The following is a 22100-nucleotide window of genomic DNA, read 5'->3' on the forward strand; positions in this document are numbered from 1 at the left end:
TATGGAGTGTATAAACAATTTCATGGAGTGTTTATTGAATGTATAGACAATTTCATAGAGTGTTTATGCAGGTATTATGTATATAGATTATGCCCAATTTTAAGTAGAGGTCATGCCAAATTTTATATAAGTATTATATACATAGATTATGCTTAATTTTAAGTAGAGGTCATGCCCAATCTTATACATATATTATATATATAGGTTATATCCAATTTTATGTAGAGGTCATACCCAATTTTATATAAAATATATGCATAATTTTATATATAATTTATTTTATATATATTTTTTAAAAAGTTTTAAATATTTATAGAAGCTCGAGCTCGGCTTGAATTTGGTTAAAATTTTTGGACTCGAGCTCGATAACAATTTTAAGCTCGAGACGAGATTTGACTCGAAATATTTAAATTAAATTCGATTCAAACATAGGCAGGCAGGTTCGGGCTGGGCTATATGCCAACCCTACCCACCACCCACCAAACCTCATCGGCTGACCAACAGCGAAACAACAATAACTTTATTAATTTGGTACCAAATGGACTATCCATTTCTGGGTCGAAGACCAGAAATTTCAAATGAATTGATTGATGCTGAAAGATGATGACCGAAGGGAATTAGGTAGCGGACTCGCCTGCCCCCACTTAATTATTGATGAAACAGCTCTCTCTCCAAATCCTCCATTAATAATATCCAAGGGATACCCATCAATTATTTTCTTAACCAAAAATAAAATATCTTCCATCAATGTTCTTGTGTTTGAGGTCTCTCTCTCACTTTAATTTCCCTATTATTTCCTATTGGAACAATTCAAATCACATCAATCCTCCAATAAATTCTACCCTATGAAACTTACCATCAAGGAATAGTCACCCAAGTAAATATTACAAATTTTAGAGTGGCCTTAAAAGCTGGATAGAATCGATCAAATTTTTAACTAAACCAGTTGGGAATTTCCATTGAGTCAATTCAAATCAGAATGAGACTCAATTCTTCCATTTAAGGTGAGTCAGCCTTACCCGCACCAAATCCGGTCACCAAACTCCCTGGGCCAACGATGAGAATGGTGGGAAAACCCCTGTTGCCCAACTAGCAAGTGCTGTACACGCGTCTTATACACTACTCGGTGTCTCCGGAAAGTCTGATATAAACGGATATATCTCCCGATTTTCAGAAAGAAAAAATACTGAGCTTACAATAATTTATCCACATTCGAGAAAGGGTCGAGTCAATCCTTCTCTTTCGTCAGCATTTCATACTTTTGCTACAACGCTTTATCTTTTTCCGACTCGCCTTGCCTCTGCAATCTTACGTACAGACAACGCTTCCAATCATATCCTACTTCCTCTCCTCTTGTAAAGGACAAGCAGATTGAGAGAAAAAACGAGTTTATCCGATCGCATCGATCTTGTAAAACTACAAACCGGTTTCGGAACGGTTTGCCGCTTGCTATTGGGATTCCCCCTTCCGTTTTTTGCTGACTTCATGCCCTCACAGAATTGGAATTGGGATTGGGATTGTTTCGTGGGTTAGTTTTTTTTTTTTTCTGGGGTTTTTTGTTTGGTTTGGTTTTCTTCTTGCTGAGATGAGGGGTCAAGATCAGCAATCCAGGGTGTTCTACGAGCTCTGCGCTCTTCTTCTCAGCATCCTCCGCCCTCCGCCGCTTCCTATACCTTATTCGACATCCGCGTCGTCCATGTCGGTGTCTTCGTCGAGACGGATGGAGGTTTCTCCGGCAGGATTCGCCTCGCTGCTTCTCGGCGTGTCCCTGGCGTTGATGTTGTGTGGATCGGTGACGTTCGTGATTGGGTTCATTTTGATGCCCTGGGTCCTGGGAATGGTTATGGTCTTTTATCTGGTTGGATTGGTCTCAAATCTATCGTGTTTGGGGCGGACCTTGTTGTTAGGGAATCCGTCGCCGACGCATCGACCGGCTAGGAAGGAAATGCAGGGTAATTTCTTGTTAACTTTCATAACTAGGTTGGCGTTCTGATCAATTTTCTTTTGCACATAAGGTTTGAGCTGGTGATTTCTTGGTTCTAAATTTCATTTCATTCTATTATTCGTTGATCCGAAGTGCTTTGCTTTTTACTGTCAACATGCTGTGTTTTCTGTCCGCTCTGTTCAGTGTTTTATTTTTATTTTTGGGAATGATTTCTATGTTTATATTGATTATGATTTCTAAACCACGTCGGGAGATCTAAGTCCGATCCTCAGGAATGATGGAATCGTGATAGTCTGCCTGTTGTGATATCTGGTATAAGCTACATGTCTGTGTAATGATTTGGTTGAGTAAGAGGTACTTATGGCATAATTGAAAGTTGTATCCTGAGATGTGTTGATGTTTGAAACTGTCGTCGGTGTTCATAGTTTTGATTTATATATGGTTAGTTCCTCGGTGAAATTGCTAGAATTATAGCTGCTACTTCCGTTCATTTGTTCTGTTAAAAGGCACATGTTATGGTGAGTCAGATGGGCTGGAGTAGGATGGCAGAGACTTGTATGACTCAACCTGAGTTGCACTTTTCTTTATATGTAGAAAGAAGACAGTTGAGAGGAGTAACAGGGTTATGGAAAATAATGCCAACTTGCGGTTCATTCAAGGAAATTTATATCACCAGTTCTCCTAAGATTAAACGATTGGATCCACATGTTACCCGTGCAAAAAAATGCATCAATTTGATGAGCAGGTGGCCCATGTATGCTGTTTCATTTCTAGGCATCTTGGTTGATCTTCCATTAAAGCATTTCCTGTAGATGTTGCAATATCCTGGATGATATTTTAATTTTTTGAAATGATGAAATTATAAATGTCCAAGATAACTTTTAATTCATCATTAGGAAGTTCTGTTTTTTAGGGAGATGATCATTGTGAATTATCACTGTTGCCTCATACCATGTAAGTTGGGGCTGGATGCATGGGTCCTTCTCCAATCTCTCCCAAACTCTCTTATATGATAGCTCAATTGTTATTTTACTTCTCTTCCTGTCTTCTCTCACCTCTTTCATCCATTTAATTTTTTCGTTCTTTTTCTCATGTAATTGTTTGTGGACTGGATCTTTACCAGTTTAGATTATGGCCACTTGGAGAGAGAGGGAGAAAGAGTGGGAGAGAGAGAGGGGGAGAGGGGGAGAGGGGGAGAGGGGGAGAGGGGGAGAGAGGGGGAGAGAGGGGGGAGGGAGAGGGAGAAGGAGAGGGAGGGAGAAGGAGAGGGTGAAGGAGAGGGAGAGGGAGAGGGAGAGGGAAGGAGAGAGGAAGAGAGGGAGAGAGGAAGAGAGGGGGAGGGAGAGAGGGAGAGAGGGGGAGGGAGAGAGGGAGAGAGGGAGGGAGGGAGAGGGAGAGAGAGAGAGAGAGAGAGAGAGAGAGAGAGTAGCTAACCCGACATTCAAGAAGGTTTACCAACAGCTGAATACCATTCTCACTAACTGCAGGATACAATTGTAGTCTCTTTGAATGATGGCTTAGTGAATAGGTTATCAAGATGAGTAACCTTAGAGAGATCATAAAATTTACTTTAGAAAAAAAGTCATGGTGATTATCATCATTGCCTGATCCCAAGTTTGTAGGGGCTTGGCTGCATGAATCCTCCTCCATTCTGCTTTGGCATTTGATATCTCGATTGCTAGATTTCTTTCGTTTATTCCGTCATTTTTTTTATCAATGTACTTTTTCTGTCTTCCTCTATTTCTCTTATTCCTCCTATCAAATAGAATGCCCATCTTACTGACTGCTGGTGCCAAACCTAGGTCAAGGATGAGTTTTTGAGTCAGGTTGGCAGCCAATGTTTTATCTTTGTCAAAAATTAGAACAGGAAAGACAAATGGAGTGACCATAGAAGCTATTTAACATTTGAAGGCTTTGTGAAAGGGGCAATAGATTTCGAAAAAGTGTTCTGTAGTTTTGAGAGACCTTTATCTTCCTTCTATTTCGTTACCTGCTTGACAGAAGCTCATAAAATGGGGTTTGAGATGTTGAGTTTCGCATATTTTCGTCTTTCGTCTATGTTGTTGTTTGAGATGACTCCTGACCAAGGTGTTTACTTGGATAACAATAGAGAGTCTGAAGTTGTTTCTCTGCATTGCATTTATCAATTATAGCAAACCAGTGTAGATGGCAGACATGAAGAACTGCTTTTAGATGTATGTAATACTTGGGAAGGCAACACGTTTTACTGAACTAGAAGTTCATCTTCTGTAGTGTGTAGTCTTCCAGATTAAGTTCATCTGACTTGCATCGTTGTTCTCATTCTCCTCATCTGCCTCTTTGGTTCATTTGATCTTTCAGCTATTTCTACCTTTTCCAACCACAAGAGGTCTCTTTAAGAATGCAAAACATGAGGATGAAGTTCACTTAAATCAATGATGCTTACAGGAGCAACAATGCTTTTCCCTATTTACTTGAACCATGAAATTGTTTATGCCATCCATCCTAACCATGTGGGGATGAGGCTTTACATTACTATTTATTTCATGTGATTAATGGTACTTTACGAGTGGGGTCATGTGATTAATGCCAATTAAAACTCGTTTAATCTCTTCTGCTTGAAAAGTATATTGTTTTATTTCTTAAATTTCAGTGTACTTCTATCTCTACGAACTGCAAAACAGAGATTTGTTGTCGATAACATAAAGTGAACATTTTTCTGTTTGAAGCATTCTCATTTCTTCTCCCGTGTCTACCTGCAGGCCAGTTTCTGTCAAAACTCCCAATCCTGTAGATATGAACCAGCCAACAAGTGGATAAATATAGACTGTCTTTCTTGTGAAGATTCTACCTCGGTCTCTCTGAATGATCAGCTGCGACCCAGTCCAAGTAATAGAACATCATAAAACTTGATGAATGGGCTTTATTATGCTTTCCTTTTTGTATTCTTGTGTGGAATCGGAATCGGAATCGGTTCACGTCTAGATTAGTTGAAGAATTTTTTTTTTTTTTTTTGGGGGGGGGGGGGTTTCGATTTTCGATCTTGTCATTTCAATACTTCTTGAAAAAGGAAGAGAAATCTCTGCAGCGTAATATACGACCAACTGCAACCCACTGTTCCATGCAGGCTTTCACCATGTACAGCAAAATCTCCGATTCTGGGGTGACTTGAATAGAACTTTACATTGTCAATGAAACGTTGGTTCAGTTAGATTCGTTATTATCACTTCTTTATTTGGCTTTTGAAGAGAAAAGAATACCACCACTTGGAGCTTCAAGACTCCCACTTGTCGCCATTGGTTTGATCGCAAATTCGTATGCATAAAGTTCTAAAAATTACGGCTTACCAAAAGAAAAAAAGAAAATATTCAATGATGTGTCTATTCCATCTTCGACCTTATCATCCCACTTAGAATGTTGAATCACGCTCTCAACGCTGAGAAATCTTGAAAGAGCCCACATATGCCCACCTCTTTTAAGAATGCAATTCACAACCCATTCAGAAATTTATTCCACATAACGAAAAAGTTACAAATAGGAAAGGAAGGTCGTCACTCTGTTGCCTCATATTTTGATCTTATTGCCCTGCAAAAAACAACTGCTATTCATTCCCAAATGTTCTTTGGTCAGAATACAACACAGTGAAAGTAAATTATTAGAAACCATGTTTTTCCGGGATCCCGGAGGCTAAATGGCCAATGCCTCCACCAGTTGCAATCACAACAGCACTGACAAAGCTTTGGCTGCCTCACATTCTCATGGAGCTCTGTGTTCCACATATGACCCAGAAAGCCCAGAGGTTCCAAGAACAGTGACCTGCAAAACAGCAAAAAAGTGAAACAGTATTGGAGTATTTCTGTCCATCTTTCAACAATTTACAAATCAAAATGAAGACAATTCAAACTTCCAGTAGCTATTTATGAAAGACCAATTACTTTACAAGCTCTATCCAGAGTGTCACGGCTGTAGCAGAGAATTTCAATCATACATAATAAGCGGGTATCTTTATAACAAGCCTTAAAATCAGGTACAGTTAGCATTTATGTAATATCTTCACACAGATCATGATTTTACCTTTCCCCATTCAGAACCAAGGCCACCACATCTCAACTTTATCTGAATCATCTTTGTTCCCAACTCTGTTTCAACTTTCTTTCTCAGATATGTTTCATCAGGGCCAAATGCATCCAAATAGGCTGAGTAGCGACTGTATGCTGCAGCAAGAGCATCTTGAAGGTCCTTAGTCATGGGTCCCACATTCTGAAAAATAAACCAAATGAACAATGTTTGATATAACCATTTAAGTTCACAATCAATTGATACAAGGTGCAAATGGTCCAACTAATATAACTTTAATATACACACAAATATTGGTGAACAGTTACATATGAATTTCCAGGTTTCCTCTAAATTAAATTTGCAATAACTGGATTATCAGTGTACTCATCATTAAGGAAACTCCTCTAGGGAGAACAAATAATAGATTCATGGAATAATGCATGCTAAATAAAAATTTTAACCTTCACTTGACCAAACCCAACAGATAATAAGTTGTCCAGGTGGCACAACGTCTGCAGTTGAGGCAACCTTGCTCCAACAGATCTTCCAATATAGTGACTTGATTAATGGTATAGACCATATAACTCCTTGAATATAAAAGCATTAAAGCCCTTTGCTTCATAACTAATACTGTAGCAACAGGATGGTAATAAATCCACTTACCTCACCACTTAGCCCTATGCTATCATCAAGCTCCATTCTCAGAGAAACCAAGATTCCAGAAAAATGTTCAACAGCTTCAGCTGCACGAAGCACGTTTTTCAAAGCCTCCTGGCCAGCCTTATCCTCTGTATTTTTTGAGAATGCCTTTTCAGCATCCTTAATGACAGCATGAGGGAGCTCATCCCAGCTTGCAGCCATTAAATCCTTGAAAACTGCTTTTATCTCAGGGTCAGTAATGGAAGGCAAGGTGCTAACATCTGCACTGAATAGCCTCCTAGTTCTAATGCTTGCTACAGAAGGAAGCTGGCAATCCAAGACTGTTCAAAAAACATGGGGAGGGAGAGAGCATGAGTGAAATGGTACGATACAATTTTAGATATACAATTATATAGATAGATAAATTGATTGAAAGACAGATAGACAGGCAGATTGAGAGAGAGAGAGAGAGAGATAGAAAGGAACAGCATAAATATTAAATACTCTAGAACTAACATGAACCCAGATAAACTAGTGAAAAGTGTGTGCTTTGGATGATGATTACTCACCATAAACTGTTAGCTGCTCTTGCATGTTACTTAAATTTCATACTAGACTTTTATTTTATTCTGTCTCTACTCGGTAATTTGCTCCTTTTCCATACACCATTGACAAAAAGGATTTCAAAGAATAACAAAAATGTATTTGAATGTGTAAGATTGGTCATCCCAGGGGGTACCATCTGCAAGCACATGTACTTAAAAGTAATTTGATCATGATCACCACTAAAATCCATGTGTTTATCTAGATACATGCTTGATTTCATGTCTTGAAGTCCTAAGAAAAGAGAGGCATTTGGAGCTAAGTTTTCCTTTGAACATCAAAATTGGTAGAAAGGGGAATGCTGGATGGTTTCGTTACTAGAAGTGATGAATTTAATCAACCTGCAAACTCAACCATCGAACTGAAATCATGCTCAAAGATCGCTTTTAAATTGCATCTGATTTCAAGAGGCTACATGCAGAGGTGGGAAAAGTGTCAAGAGGAAGCCAAATATTTTCATTCTATATGTATGCTTAAGAGCAATCCATTTCCTCCACATACTATCTTTATAATGCTTAACTTCCTCAACATATTGTCAACATACTATACTTAATTTGCCCACGGCACCGCCTGCTCTAGGGAACTAAATAGACACACATACAAACTTAATAGATCATCCAGTTGACTAAAAGGAACTAAAAAGAAGGGGAAGCTCTCCGGTTTCCTCCAAATAAACTTTCATTCAATAGTCTCAATACAGTTTGTGTGGAACTCAAACATGGCAGAAAGGAGAGGATGTGAATTGCATGCCTGCCCAAGGTAGATTTGATAAGGGTTGCCTAACCAACACACCAGAAGAAGTTTACTTGCGAAGTTAGTAAGCGCTTCTCAAATATCTCTTTTTGAAGGAGATTTAGTTAATCTACAAAGGAATTTGAAGGGAAGACTGTTTAACAGCCAATGACAGGACATATCCTCAATAATACTAGCCTAAAATTGACAGAAAACAATTAAGAATTGACCACCTTGTAATTTGTTTGACATCCCCATCACAAAACAAATAGCAGGACTGGCAAATTTGAGAAAAACAATCTTGAAAAAAAAAAAAAGAGCTAGGAAAGGAAAGCCAAACAATTTAATTGAATTACACAGAATATGGCTCCAAATGCTTCACCAACAACATAAAGTGAAGCCCCCTAATGCTCTTGAACAAGCCACGCTCAAAACTATTAATGAGGAGGAAGAAAGCAAAGAAATAGTACAAGATTTGATTTTTTGGCTAAGTCCTTGGCAATAGTTAATAAGAGCTCAATATGAGGCTTCTCGGTCTTGAATAATTTGTGCCTTCTTCGTTACGGATAAGATTAACGAAAGAAGCTTTCATCTTGTTGAAGTTGATGCTCTTGTAGTAGAGTCATCCAAGAGATCAAAGATATCTTGTCACAAAAATTCGACCTTGTAGAAGTTAGCAAGAAAACTGTCAAGTCGTGGTGCCTTATCAAAGGGCATAGAGGAAATAAATGTTTGAAATTTACTGAGAAGAAAGAGGGCTTATGCACCAATGGAGGAATCCAGAGACACCCAGGAGAGGTTGAGCACAATAGTTCTCCACAAGAAATTGCCAGCACAGAACTATACCATAAACCAATCAAGGAGTCAAGGGAGGGCTTGTGCAAGGCCCCTTGCGCAAATTTCTCCTCTAAATGAGGATGGTATTCCTCAACAGTGTCAAGAGAGAGAGTTTATGAAGCAAGATCTGTTTTCTTCCTCTTTACACTCTCAAAGACATCTCTCAACCATTCTTTGATTTTTGTCTTTAATTGATTACCCTTGAAGTTGAACAAAAAAATCATGAAATTATGATCTTTTTGAGCACATCTTCTCAAAACTAATAGGAGAAGAGCATCGAGGGTTGAAATCGGAATCAGAAAAGTTTACCCAGTGATCAGATTTCAACCAACTGAAGATCACTAATAATCCCAGTAAACTCTTAAAGATGTGCACAAGTAAACGAAACAGGGGATTCATAATTCAGTAATAGTATGCTGCAGGATTAAAGACAAGTGGCAAAGAACCTCCCAACCATGACTTTGACAAGAGCCAATTGAAGTAGATGAAGAACCCCTACCATATCTAGCCGAAGCTCGAGATGCAAATCCACTGAACTGTCGAAGAAATTCAGAAAAATAGGGATGTAGAGCTTTAAAGCCTCCATTAGTCCTCGAGGTAAATTCCCTGCTTGAATGACAAAAACAATAGTGGCATAAGATAAATGGACAAAAGATTTTTCTCATCGCTAAATACAGAAACCATATGAGCAAAATATACCCTTTCCCTCCCTGAAATGAATCTTCAAAACCCACAAAAATTAATAGAACAAAAAGATGGGAATTGACCTCAAAAGGAAAGAGAAAATCGAACAGCTTTGGGATGACATACCGAGTAAGAGCAGTGGAGGTGGTTGACTTAGAGTAGAAAGAATGGAGGCCATTCCGATTCCTGGATAGCGCTCGCCAGGCCATCTCGTCTGTCTCTCTCTCCTCCTATCTCTCGCGACTGGGCTTCGAAATAAAGAGAAAACGGAAGAGCTGCAAATCTGCTGAAACTAGAAAAAGGGTGGAGTATGCAATTTGGTACAGGTGACAGGACTCGCAGCAACCTTTTATGCAGTTTACCGCTATGGGACCCTACGTAGTCCTCTCCATCAGGGGTATGCGTCCTCGGAAACCGACACGTATTAGGTACTCCGATGCGCTATCGGGCAGATGGGACGTATTGGATGTATCAGTTATAAGAATTGCTCTAGCTGCTCTTCACAGAGCATTCTTCACTTCATTCCCTTCCAAACCAGATTTTGTACATGTTCTTCGAATATAATCAACAGAGTCTTACAGGGTTGGCATTTTTGTGGAAATGACAAGTCCAGAATCCATGAGAACCGAAGAGTGCCCAATTACAAGCAGAAATTAGAGGGGGGGACAGCGATTAGAAGAAAAAATTTCCAGCATAAAACTATGCCATAAAGATTTAATTGTTCATTAGATTTAAAGATGCTCTATCATTGTCGTACTTTTTCAAAAAAATTATTTATCCTTTATATGATTTTACTGGTATATGAAAGGTTGAATGATACTCCAAAACGATTTTACATACACTTTGTTTCTCCGCATATAATCCTAATCATATATGCCCCCGCAGGTCGTTCGATTCACAGCTTAGTCAGATCCATGTCAAATTGACCACTTCATCGTCATTTCATTCTGTTCTCGGTCCAAAGGATGTAAATAATAATAATAAAAATAAACAATTGGCTCAATCATGATTTCTAGGTAGAGAGGATAGGCGCGAGGCAGGACTGCTTTGATGGTCCCGCTGAGTTCCCTTCACTCCCAACGCTACCCATTACTCTGAGCTGAGTTTTGCGTATACTGAAAACCCTAGTTTCAAATGCCTTCTCCGATCGCCTTTTGAGAACACCGTCGGAGATTAAAGTTCATCAATGGCTAAACCATCAAAACAAAGAGAGATTTCTACTTTCTACCCTAGAAAAGCAAAAGTAAACTTTTTTCTTTCCAAATGATATTACAAGAAGCAAAATCACGAATCGTGTAGCAAAAGTAGTAACAGACAACATCTACACATTACACTCTTCGAGCTGATTCAGATCAGGAAGCATCGAGCCGCGTGAAGGCTTGGCTGTTATCCGGTGTAGATGTGGACGCCGATAGCGATGAGGAAGATGGTGATCAAACCGAAGTAGATGATCGCATGGACCAGGATGGAGATGCCGCTCGTCTGGAAGTTGTTGAACTCCACTACTCTGCTCTTCCCAGGCAGCTGAAACAGCAGTCCCGGCGTCAGCAGCACGAAGAGCACCAACGCGATAACCACCGGCCCCCAGTCCGCCATTGTCGCTTCTCTCTGTTGATAAAGCCGAGACGACGCGAAGAAGAGGGGAAAAACCAAGGTGAAAATTGGGGCAAACGAAGGTACGGAAGGAGCACAAGTTTAAGAAGGGAACGGAGGAGCGCGAGGAATACGACAAAAGAGGAGCATCGGTAAGGCCGGCGGTCGCTATTCCGCTTCGCGTTTTACTGTTTTTGGCATTTATGCCTTTTCTGGAGTGTCGTGCTGTTTCTGAGATCTGGATTCCGACGGGGACGGCCCTCTACACCACGTTCAACTCTGCTTTCAACTTTGAACCACTCGAATAAACATCTAAACTTCCACACCAAGGAAGCATCGGAATTTGGCCTCAGATGTCGGGCAAGGATGGAGTACCAAACGTAATGTTTTATTGTTAATGGCGCTGCCCTTCAACACTGAATCCCAGTTGGAATCACAACCGTCTGATGACAGAAGCTTTTAGGTGACAAACAGTTCCAGAAATATTCTCAAACTAGCCTTTTTTTCAATTCGGTTTTTATTTCAATTTTCCTGATGATCCTTTTGCTTTCTTCTCTATGTTTGAATCTGTATTTTCCACATATATTTGATTCATTGTTTTCTTTACTTGGATGGGAAGTAAAGAACTGCTGTTGCAGTGTTAGGCAATGCACTCTACTGGTTTGACAAAATACCCCCAAAAAAACCAGTACCTTCTTAGACAACCCCACTCATGAGAAGTCGAGTCGGTAATGTAGGAGTCACGATCAGATACGTGATCAATGTGCTTTTTTAATGCAATCATACTTCTCTTTGATTTCCGAAAGACTGTATATCCGCGCGAACCAATTTCTTACTCCACCTTTATCTCAGTGCCACCTACCTCAAGCTTCCCTACCTCCTTTAAACATGGTAGTACATCTGCAGATACATGAAAAGAGCTGCGTTTTGCTTTCTGTTTTCTTTCCATGAAAATTTGTCTACTTCTCTTTCATGGATTCTAACAGGGCCAAGATATTTGCCAGTTGGTTGTGCAAGAAGATGATTCATCTCAGTGGAGGATTTTAAAATAAAGTAACAAAAAGCATATGTTTTTATCGCTACAAAAGTAGCCACACCCCATGACGCCTTTGTCTTCCTCATCTTTAAGTTTGGTATCCTTTTGTGCATTAGCTCAATCCATAAATACCATTATCTCCAAAGCCTTCTGCTCTGTCTTCCGAAGCAGTCGTTTCTAAATTTGAATCCCGGTAAGAAGCTAAGCCAGAGAGTGCCTTCGAGAGAGAGAGAGAGATATCAGTGGGAGAAGATGACTGACTGGGGTCCGGTGGTCATTGCAGTCGTTCTATTCATCCTGCTGTCGCCGGGGCTCTTGTTCCAGATGCCGGGAAGAATGAGATGCGTAGAATTTGGGAACATGGGCACCAGCGGATTATCCATTCTAGTCCACTCCATAATCTTCTTCGGTATCTTCACCATCTTGGTCATTGCCATTGGTGTTCATATAGAGACGAGCTGATCTTTACTGCTTCTCGGGTCTCTTTACTTTTCTTTTGGTTGGCTTTGTTGTTTTGATTGTTGAGTATGTAGTCTTCTGTGCAACTTCTGGGATCTCATACCATTTCCCCCAGAGGCTTCAACTCGAGTCTTCGTTTGGGTATTGGAGGTTTCATTTGTTCCGTCTGAAAGGGAGTTGTGGTCTATGTTATTTTCATTTGCTAGGATTGATTTTTATCAGGAGAAGTTTTAGGTCAAGTTTAAAGAGTAGTTTATGTAACCTACAATACTTGATTAGTACAATTTATGCATACTAATTAAATAGATTTTTAACACCAAGAACTATAAAAAGTTTCTCCTCATTTGATATTTTAAAAACATCAATATTAAATAGAAGGCGAGGATGGGAAAGCCTATCCTCTCCAGTATCGGTATGCCTACTGGGTGAGGGCAAAGCAAAAACTTTGGCCCCATTAGAAATTTGATCTTCTGAACTAGGAGTAACACCTAGCCAAATCGGTTCACAAAATCGTTCAAATTCGGCTCCACAAAAAGCTAAATAAGGTTCATTAAGTATAACTGGCGACATTTTTCAAGTTCAGCTTGTTAACTCGTGAGTTAATTCGTTAGCATAATTTTTTTACAAAAATATCATTTATTTTAATTGTTCTCATTAATTCCTTTTTTAGTTGGTTGATAATTATTCTTATTTACCTCAAACTTCAAAGACGATCGATAGTTCAAACTTTTTGGGTCTCTCAATATCTAATGTTATTGTTTGTTAATAAAATAAACACTAATAGAGGTATTTTTGTGCGTTCATTTAGGTTTATTAAGCTGGTTATTTTATTTTAGTATGTTCTATTGTAAAGTCTTAGATTTTTTTTACGATAACTTGCACTTGTAGTTCAATGGTACTAAGTTCATCATAATATTCCCTTTATTTAGTTTTTGTAATTTATTTATTTTTATAATTTTAAATGTACGTTAAAGCTCAAAGTGGATTCTAATTTTAGGCCAAACATAAACAAATTCGAGTTTGGCTCAGTTCCATGTCACCCATGTAACCCCTATTCTGAACCATCTGGACCTTGTAATCTAACAAATCCTTGAATAAAACTAATTACCATAAGAAAATACATTTAGAATGTAATCAATGAATTCCATGATCGAATTCCACCATGTATAAAGCCATCAATGGACGCAGAACGGCGCAGTCCGCCCACCGGCGGAGAGGTGATAATCGAAACACATTTCAGTAACCACTGAAAACACGTCTCACTCCCTTCTTATATGAAGAGAGGAAAGAAACCACATTTCACGGTTACTGCTTAGTTAGTATAAAGTATTCCATCCTCGAGAGACGCCCAAATTAAAAAGTTTTCCGCTTGACGGAATCTGCGCAAAAATGTAATGCAAAAACAAGCGCGCAAGGAATCAAACAAGGCGACAAAGCTGAAACCGATAGGTGTTAGGAAGAGAATCCCAGAGGTGACTCAGAAACGCGTAGCAGCAACGCAATGTGGCACAATCGTAAAATCCAGAACATTGGAGTAGCAAAAGTAGATTGATTTTCTTAGAACAACAAAATTTTGTGTTACCAACTTTTTCAATTTCCTGTTCGACATTGATCATCTTACACTACATCCACACAAACAATCTTCTTCCTCTTCCTTCTTTTCTTCACTCAACGCTTTTTTTTGAATTTTTTTTTGTTCGAATACATGTTAAGAAACCACCAGAAGAAACGCAAAGTGAAAATAATAGCGATTATAGCGGATGCGATGACTAACCAGTGTAGATGTGGATTTTGACGGCGAGGATGAGAATGGTGAAGATGGCGAAGAAGATGAGGGAGTGGACAGTGATGGCTTTGCCGTTGGTCTTCAAGCTGCCGAGCTCGATATGGCGGTGGTTCCCAGGGAGGGTGAAGATGAGCCCCGGCTGGAGGAGAATGAACAGAACCACCCCGATCACCACCGGTGCCCAGTCTGCCATCGCAAGCCGATTGTAGTTTCGATTTCTGAAGACGTCAGGGAGGCCAAGGCTTGGATAGATCCAACTTTTTATTGGCGAGACTGACGAGCTTCTTCTTTTATTACAGGAGGGTACGGTGGGGAATGCCCGTGTTACGAATCTGCCTACTTGAACGAGGGATATTACGGAAGAGCCATTTAAGTGGATTGGATCTCAAACGGCTCAATCTCTTGTTTTGACACCAGGGTGGACAAAGGAAAACGCCGCGTTTAGGTGATCAAGTAAAAAATAAGTAAGCCAGTAAAATTGACACCCCAAAGACAAGGGGAAGGGAAAGGACCGAGATAAAGACTCTGGACACCTCTTAGGACAGAATACCAAGAGGATAACAACATTCCCTTCCTCTTTCTTATGACTCCTTCAAGGATTATATTGCTTCCATTAAAAACCAGTCAAGATATGCTAAAAGCATCCGGCTTCACATTGAAAACAGCAGAATTAGAAGTAAAGAAGTACACCTGTTTACATTTGACAAACCAGCACAGGATCTGCAATGGGAAATGCATGAAAAGCTTAATATTATTATGATAACAACATAGGAAGGAAAAAAAAACACAATACCGATGGTAATCACAAGCTCAGTTATGATTCACAACCGGCTCTTACTTCCATGGAATTCCTGCGGACAAAGCACTAGTTCCCTGGAATAGGGTGGCTTCTATCCCACTTGTTCATGCTAACTGAGTGGTGGCTATCACCTGATACTCGGTTGCTGTTTTTACTAGGACCCTTGGCATCTTTAGCGTTATCCACATTTGTCAAGTCCATTGTTGTTGACGTTTTTGAGCTACATTGTTCAAATTCTGTAGCTGCTTCCCCGTAGCTATCGCTCACGTGCCTACTATCCACTGAATTCATCAGTTTCTGGATGCTCACTTTGCCGTCAAGTGACTGCATTGCAACTGCAGCTATTGTAAGAGAGACAAGGAAAAAGATCGAGCTCAGCAGCTTCATTGTTGCAAGAGAAAGTTGTTTTTGCAGTACAAACAGGAAAGAGCTATTCAGAGACATGTTTATATACCAATGGAAACACTTACTGTGCATGCAAGTGGGGAAACAGGAGTGTTTTCTAACTGGGAAGCCACAAACTCCAAATGGGATGGTTCCTCATTGTAATAGCTATCGTAAGGTGGATTTTAAGCCAAACGTCAACTCACCACATGATTCAATGTGGTGTTAAATTCTTAAGCAATCTGGCATGGATAAAATAAAATATTCTTACCCACTTGAAGCATAAAAATTCGAAGCATAATGTTTCAAGGCTAGAGATATTGCAACTTTGCAGCTCATGGAACATTGCCAAGCTTGGGCCTAATCAAGTTACAAGATATATAATGATAAGATAATAAATAAGCACCATCTGGCCTTCAAATTCACTGGAAAAGTAAATCAAACCATGTTAATTGTAAGCATGAACATTGTGAGAAAAAAAGATTGTAAGTGGGGAAGCACCAACTAGTAGTGGGGTATTATGCTCTTCACAGTAGTTTAAGAAGGGTTTTAGTAGGCAATTGGTGATAAGAAATGATGATTGTCTGGCAAATGCTCAAAAAAGTTGCAGTGTTTAGTAACTTTTTTTTTTTCTTTTTTCTTGCTGAAAATGATCCACTTATTAGTGGAGAAAGTGGTATCCACAGCCTGTTCTGATGTAATGAACCTGATTTTTATTTTCAGAAGTGATCTCAATGCCTATTTGACTCTCTCATTCCTAGTTATGGGAGAGCTACTAACATTATGCTGGTATAACATTCCTCATGTGAGTTCCATTTGTTCATAAAGCCCTTAAAGGATGATAATTCCATCCATCTATCAGGCAAAGCAGATCGCTAACACTTAAGGAAGCAGTTGCCAGCATGAATTACTTGATGAAATAAATAGCTAGAAAAGAGACAATAAAGTAGATGGTGCTCTCAGGCTTGTGATTTTCTTCAGTTACTAAGCTCCTCACCTCTAACTGTAAACAAACAGTAACGCAAAAAATGTTCTCAAAGAAAAATGATGATCCAAAATACCAGAAAGAGTCACTTCCACAGACGATAACCATTTGCAACTAGAAATCCAGCCACTTCTTGTAATAATCACAGTTTGTAGGTGAGATGATACCATCCAGTGTACATTGGTAAATTACTGGACAAGACCCACAAGGTAATGAAGACGTAGCCCCCATAGTTTCCTTCTTTTCCGTAGCTCGGTAACATTTCTTCCCATTCCACTGCTTGTCACCTATTCGGTCCAACCATCCAAGAGTAATACCTGAATCATCTCATTGATCTGTGTAGAACTGCATTCAACCTTAAAGATGCCTGATTTACGGATTGAATCTTATACCATTTCAATAGTTGCAATCTTAAGTTTCTCAATATGATTCAAACACAGGGTTTTCACAATACTAATAAAATCTTATAAATCTTAATATATCACTTTTCCTGGAAAAAATTGCAAAAAATGACACCAATTGTAAAAATCAATTTCATAGCATCTTCGAGAGCAGTGGCATTCTCATCGATAAAAGATAACAGATGACTGGTAAAGAAAACTGTACAAAAACAAGTTGGTCACTGACCATTCGATAATTCTATGAAACGCCGAAGACTAAAGCATGATTCGTTAACAGATAAAACCATATGGACAATTTTTTATTACCTCAACAAACACGCTGAAAACCTACAAATTAAGAGATTATGGAGTATGCTAAAAAGAGAAGCATTCTCGTTTGTTAAAACCGAAACCAGCAGTGCTTCAGTCCATGGAAAAGAGAAAAGAGTCGGCGCACCTGATTGTTGAGTCACTTCTGGAACAGGACTTGAGCTTAGATGCGAGAGAGACGAAATTTCACCTTCCTAAAAAATGCGGAAACTACGGTGTTCGTCCTAACTCCTAACAAAAGGAACGAAACCTATTGTCCAAAAATTGAGCAGAAGAGGAGACCATTTTGATCCTTCCCCCTCTTTTTGAATCTTCAAACCGGGCCCATATTGACCTGGGCTATTATTCATTAGGAAAGGAGAGATGCCATCATTGGGCATCTCGCCCCACTAGCATCTTCTGCTTCTCTTTTAAATCTTTTCTCCATACCTCTCGTTGTTTCAAATTAATGTCATTGTCTCCCCTTCCTCGAGGAGCTCCTGGTGTTTCTTCAATTAGAGAGCTGCTGCAGAATGAGAGATTGGGCGCCCACACTGTGTCTCTGGCTCTCTTTGCATTGCTGACTCCAGGGCTGCTTTTCGCTTGCCTGGGAAGCACAAGCCTGTTGATTCCATGCTGCTTATGCTGTTTCAAGTTATTTTATGTGTTCATGTCTATGTTTAGAACTACTTCCTCGAGATGATTGGGACATTTCCCCAAATGGGTTAGTTTGGCTTCATCTTCTTCAACTAAATGCAATAGCAAGTAGTTTGAAAAGGGATCTCTTTTGCTTCTCTTCGGTTACAAAGCCTGCATCAATTAGCGAATGTAGATTGGGGCACAATTAGCACCCAACAAGGGCGTCTTATGATTAAATGATGAAAACTCCGAGCATACCACAGTTCAATGTGTCAAGGTTTCTGGTTCTCCTCATCTTTTCATTCTCGACACTAGAAGACACAGCATGGATGATCGAAACATCAAGCATACCACAGTTCAACGCGTCAATCATTTCTGGTTCTCCTTATCTTTTCATTTCTGGAGTACTAATGATGTCCCACAAACCACCCTGCTTCCGGCAGAATTTCTTCATCAAGTTTCTTTCTCCATCTTCTTCACGATCTAACTCAGCAATTAATATGCAAAGAAGACTTCCAATGTTGCATTTCCTATTATATATCAACAGTTCACATGAAGATCTACCAGTATGGAAGAACCATGTTTTACCAAATTTTGTTCAAGTCCTTGTTAAGATCTACCAGCATTTATCTGTTCCTTGTAAAGTGAAGCAGGGAGTAGTTGATCGAACGATTTCCCACTCCAAAGCCACACAATTCCAGTACATCCACAGTTCAATAAAATTTACAGACCCATCAAATGGGAACACACCCAGAAGAGGAAAGCCTTTGATACCTCAGAAACTATGGGAACAAAAAGCAATCATTTTTCAGAACTTAAAAAGTTACGATGGACAAGATTTCATTTTTCAGAACTTCCAGAACCAAACGTAAGTAACAAAGCAATTGCCAGATCCTTAAAGATTGTAAGCAAAAATTGTAACCAGAGACAGCAAAAGCTGACTATTATTAAGGAAAAAAGAATCCAATGACACTACAACCTTACAGAACCCAAAAAAGAGAGGAACCTAAAACAAGAATCCCATTACATCAGGAGCCAATGTACATGTGAACTCCAATAGCAAGCAAAAAGATGGCAATGAAAGCAAAGTAGAGCAAGGCGTGAACAACGATGGAAATGCCGCTGGTCTGGAAGTTGCCGAACTCGATGAACTTGTTGCGACCCGGGAGTTGGAAGAGCAACCCGGGCGAGAAGAGGATGAAGAGGATGACGGCAATGAAGACAGGACCCCAGTCCGACATTTTTCCTCCCCCTTCGTGTCTGTGCCGATTGAACCCCAGTAACGACGAATGAAATTTAATAAAGGGAAGAAGAAATCCAAGCGAGTACTGGTGTGAAATGGAAGGAGAGGTGGGTTTTAAAGAGGCCAGAGTTCAGTAGAGTTCAAAGAAGTGAAGGAAAGATGCGGTGGAAAGGGAAGATTAGCGAATCAAGTCACCACTAAGATTCACACATTGCCTTCTCTCGTTTCTATCCATTTGTTCTTTAGTGCATGACAGACAAGAGAGCAAATAAAGGAGGTTTTTTATCCAGAACAGTAAAGGTACTAATCAGGTCTTTCACTTGTCCATAAAGTGTCTGCATTCTGCATACTGTACGACTGTATCTGCGACTGGAAATTTTTAAACCATATTCCAAACCCGAGGAGGAAGACTCGCGTCTGAGATAAAAGTCACAGTAAATTAAACTCTATAGTCATTAGAGAAATTACTCAAAAATGGTTTTTCTACACTAATTCATCAATGATTTTTGACAAATTGGGCAATGTTGCAATTACAAAAGGCAAAAGCTCTCTTGAATAGATAGCTTAAGACTTAAGCTATTTGATCTTAGTACCAAACCGAGGAAGATGATGCTCCGCATTGGACATCTTGAAGCATTATCTTACTTCTTGTTAGGGAAAGCAGGATCACGTTAGAAAGTTCCAAATGGGAGTTGGAAGTTAGAACTTTTCTAAGTAGATGCTAAAGAAGCAGTACAAGAATTACAAGGGAAGGCAAGAATTGTCAAGGAATCTATTGTCTCGCCGCCCATCTCAAACTACTTACTTTACCCTCGTTCTCTTATCCCAAATCCCAACATGATTCAGAGCATCAAGTGTTGAACCCAGCAATCTGTCTCTGCATTTTCTTTAAACTTTCCTTCCAACGAAGAACAGAAGCTTATTTGTAACCCTGAACAGAAGAGAGGCCAATTTCCTCCTTACTCTGTGGGGACGACAATGGCTGCTGTCCTACTCCTTCCTTGGTCACCCTCTTTTTTCCAGTAAAACCTCCACAATAAAGAGTAATCTACTAATTGAGACAATCTCTAGAACTAATCCTAACTTAATAATTTATTAAACAAACGTGTAGGATATTTTTCATGTTAATTTATTTTTTAAATATTTAAAATAATTTTTAAATAAAAGCCAAATTGATTAAAAAAACAAAATCCGACCTGCCGGATTCGAACCAGCGACCTAAGGATATCCTGAAGGCATATGCCAACTACAGTCCTCCGCTCTACCAACTGAGCTAAGGTCGGTTTCTCTTCAGGAAAATTGTTTTAATATACTAATATTAGTGTAGTCGTACTTGTAATGATTTTTTAGTTTTTTAAACTTGGTGGTGACTCCAGGGTAAGTGATGTAATTATCTATTTTAACCCCTTTTTTATTTTTTTAATATTTTTAAATAAATATTAAAATTGTCACTTTAAAGATCTCCTTGGCTATGTGAAATTCAAATGTCATAAAAGGATGTATTTGTGTCAAATGCAAAACAATAGGGAAAAAAAGTTTTCTTTTGACTAAAATTTATAGCATTTGGGATGGTTTTAGAGAATTCAAAATTTTTAACGTAATTCCTCTTGTCGATGAAAAGTGTAAAAGGGATAAGAAAACAAGTTTTTTATTACTCCCAGGAAATGATGTAAAAAAAAAAAATAAGGCATAAATTTGAAGTAATTTATAATTAGTAACTATTTTCATACTTAATAATTAATATTACACTTAATATTTATTACTTATTACTTCTATTAAAGTATTTATCAGTGATTGGTTTATTTAATTACTTTTTATTATTATTTTTAACTATCATTATCAATAATTATTGGTCCACATTATTGATTAATCATTCATTTATAATAGATTGTATTATAAATTTTTTATCTTTAATAATATTATTTAATTTATAATAAAATTAATTTTATTATTATGCATTAACAACTTAGGGGCCTAAGTAAGGGCACATTGTCCCCTCCCTAAAGAGATTTTGTTTTTTTATGATTGACCACTAGCAAACAAAGTTAAACATTTAAACACATGCATTAAACAATTAACAACATTAAAAGATGATTAAAAGAGTGGATGTGTTTGGATTATCAGATTCCAACACCTATTCATTATCCTTTTCAAGTTCTCTTTAAATGGGAGAGTTTTTCAAAATCAAGTATTTAGATGAATATACATAAAATATAACATTTAATTGGCCGTATTTAAAAACTACAAAAATTAAAATATTTATTAGATAAATACTGACGTTGTTTTTTGTAGCACGTGGATGATCAAACTTCAACCATCAACCCCAGAAGACAAACCAGAAAAAATTTGTGGCCGAACAAATCGTGTTTTTCCGAACGTCACCTGGTGCTTGGCACACCCACGGCCAAGAAAAACTGGATAGGCTTTTACAAAAGCATTACCGAGTTCGGAATTTTCTTCTTCTGGACGTCTTTCTGTGGCCCTCGGGATCACCTAGAATCCGCCGTTCATTATCGAGTTATTTTCTAATTGTATCTTTGTTGTTACACGCTCAACTTAATTTATCTATTATAATGAAACCCAATAATTATTAAAATAGGTATTATTTATATATAAAAAATATGACAAATTTTATAGTAGAATACCATTACATTAAAAGTCAATGACAAGAGTATTATAGGTTAACTAATAAAAATAATATATAAAAATAATAATTTTTTTTTTTTTTTTACATATGCACGAAGGACATAGCGAGTGTAGGACCCTTAGCAAAGTCAACTAGAGAAACCATAGTTGAGGTGCCCCATCGACTCCCTAAGAGTTATACTGATTTATGCCGAGGGAAGGCTCTATGTTTCGGTTCACCAATAGGAGAAATTTTCTAATGTCACGCACAGAGTTGGGTTTTATAATAGTTCTTCAAATGTCTCATTATTTAAATAGGCCAACAATCACAATTTATTTGATACTAAAAATCATTTATTGTGAAACTAGCCCTGGGCCAACAAT

General features: G+C 38.6%; 5 protein-coding genes and 1 non-coding gene across 7 annotated transcripts; 2 read left to right on the forward strand and 4 right to left on the reverse strand.

Annotated features, from left to right (window-relative positions):
- The first annotated feature begins 1185 nt into the window (after positions 1-1185).
- Positions 1186-4865, forward strand: LOC137963113 (uncharacterized). Its single transcript, XM_068810292.1, has 2 exons — positions 1186-1952; positions 4687-4865. Exons 1-2 carry the CDS (start codon positions 1586-1588, stop codon positions 4716-4718), a joined length of 399 nt encoding a protein of 132 aa, XP_068666393.1. The 5' UTR covers positions 1186-1585; the 3' UTR covers positions 4719-4865.
- Positions 4866-5411: 546 nt separating this feature from the next.
- Positions 5412-9895, reverse strand: LOC137963117 (succinate dehydrogenase subunit 5, mitochondrial-like). 2 transcript variants are annotated; one of them, XM_068810296.1, is made up of 5 exons: positions 9605-9895; positions 9294-9403; positions 6647-6963; positions 5999-6184; positions 5412-5740 (listed from the first exon to the last, which is right to left on the reverse strand). In XM_068810296.1, the coding sequence occupies exons 1-5, from the start codon at positions 9685-9687 to the stop codon at positions 5681-5683; spliced, it is 756 nt and encodes a 251-aa protein (XP_068666397.1). In that variant the 5' UTR covers positions 9688-9895; the 3' UTR covers positions 5412-5680. The 2 variants fall into 2 exon arrangements, with proteins under 2 accessions (XP_068666397.1, XP_068666399.1); XM_068810298.1 differs by having other exon boundaries at positions 9294-9400; positions 9605-9889.
- Positions 9896-10428: 533 nt separating this feature from the next.
- Positions 10429-11587, reverse strand: LOC137963124 (uncharacterized). Its single transcript, XM_068810304.1, has one exon. The coding sequence runs from the start codon at positions 11072-11074 to the stop codon at positions 10865-10867; it is 210 nt and encodes a 69-aa protein (XP_068666405.1). The 5' UTR covers positions 11075-11587; the 3' UTR covers positions 10429-10864.
- A 595-nt stretch (positions 11588-12182) lies between these two features.
- LOC137963132 (uncharacterized) lies at positions 12183-12785 on the forward strand. Its single transcript, XM_068810307.1, has one exon. It carries the CDS (start codon positions 12360-12362, stop codon positions 12567-12569), a length of 210 nt encoding a protein of 69 aa, XP_068666408.1. The 5' UTR covers positions 12183-12359; the 3' UTR covers positions 12570-12785.
- A 1310-nt stretch (positions 12786-14095) lies between these two features.
- LOC137963134 (uncharacterized) lies at positions 14096-19271 on the reverse strand. The gene is made up of 2 exons (XM_068810309.1): positions 18893-19271; positions 14096-14570 (listed from the first exon to the last, which is right to left on the reverse strand). Exons 1-2 carry the CDS (start codon positions 19087-19089, stop codon positions 14336-14338), a joined length of 432 nt encoding a protein of 143 aa, XP_068666410.1. The 5' UTR covers positions 19090-19271; the 3' UTR covers positions 14096-14335.
- Positions 19272-20281: 1010 nt separating this feature from the next.
- TRNAY-GUA (transfer RNA tyrosine (anticodon GUA)) lies at positions 20282-20374 on the reverse strand. The gene is made up of 2 exons: positions 20338-20374; positions 20282-20317 (listed from the first exon to the last, which is right to left on the reverse strand). It is a non-coding gene; the product is annotated as a tRNA-Tyr (tRNA).
- Positions 20375-22100: the final 1726 nt, after the last annotated feature.

Source organism: Aristolochia californica, unplaced genomic scaffold (assembly GCF_029961685.1).
Source record: "Aristolochia californica isolate CCGP_79_NKW_82.1479 unplaced genomic scaffold, dmAriCali1.0.hap1 SCAF_1, whole genome shotgun sequence".
Classification (NCBI taxonomy): Eukaryota; Viridiplantae; Streptophyta; class Magnoliopsida; order Piperales; family Aristolochiaceae; genus Aristolochia; species Aristolochia californica.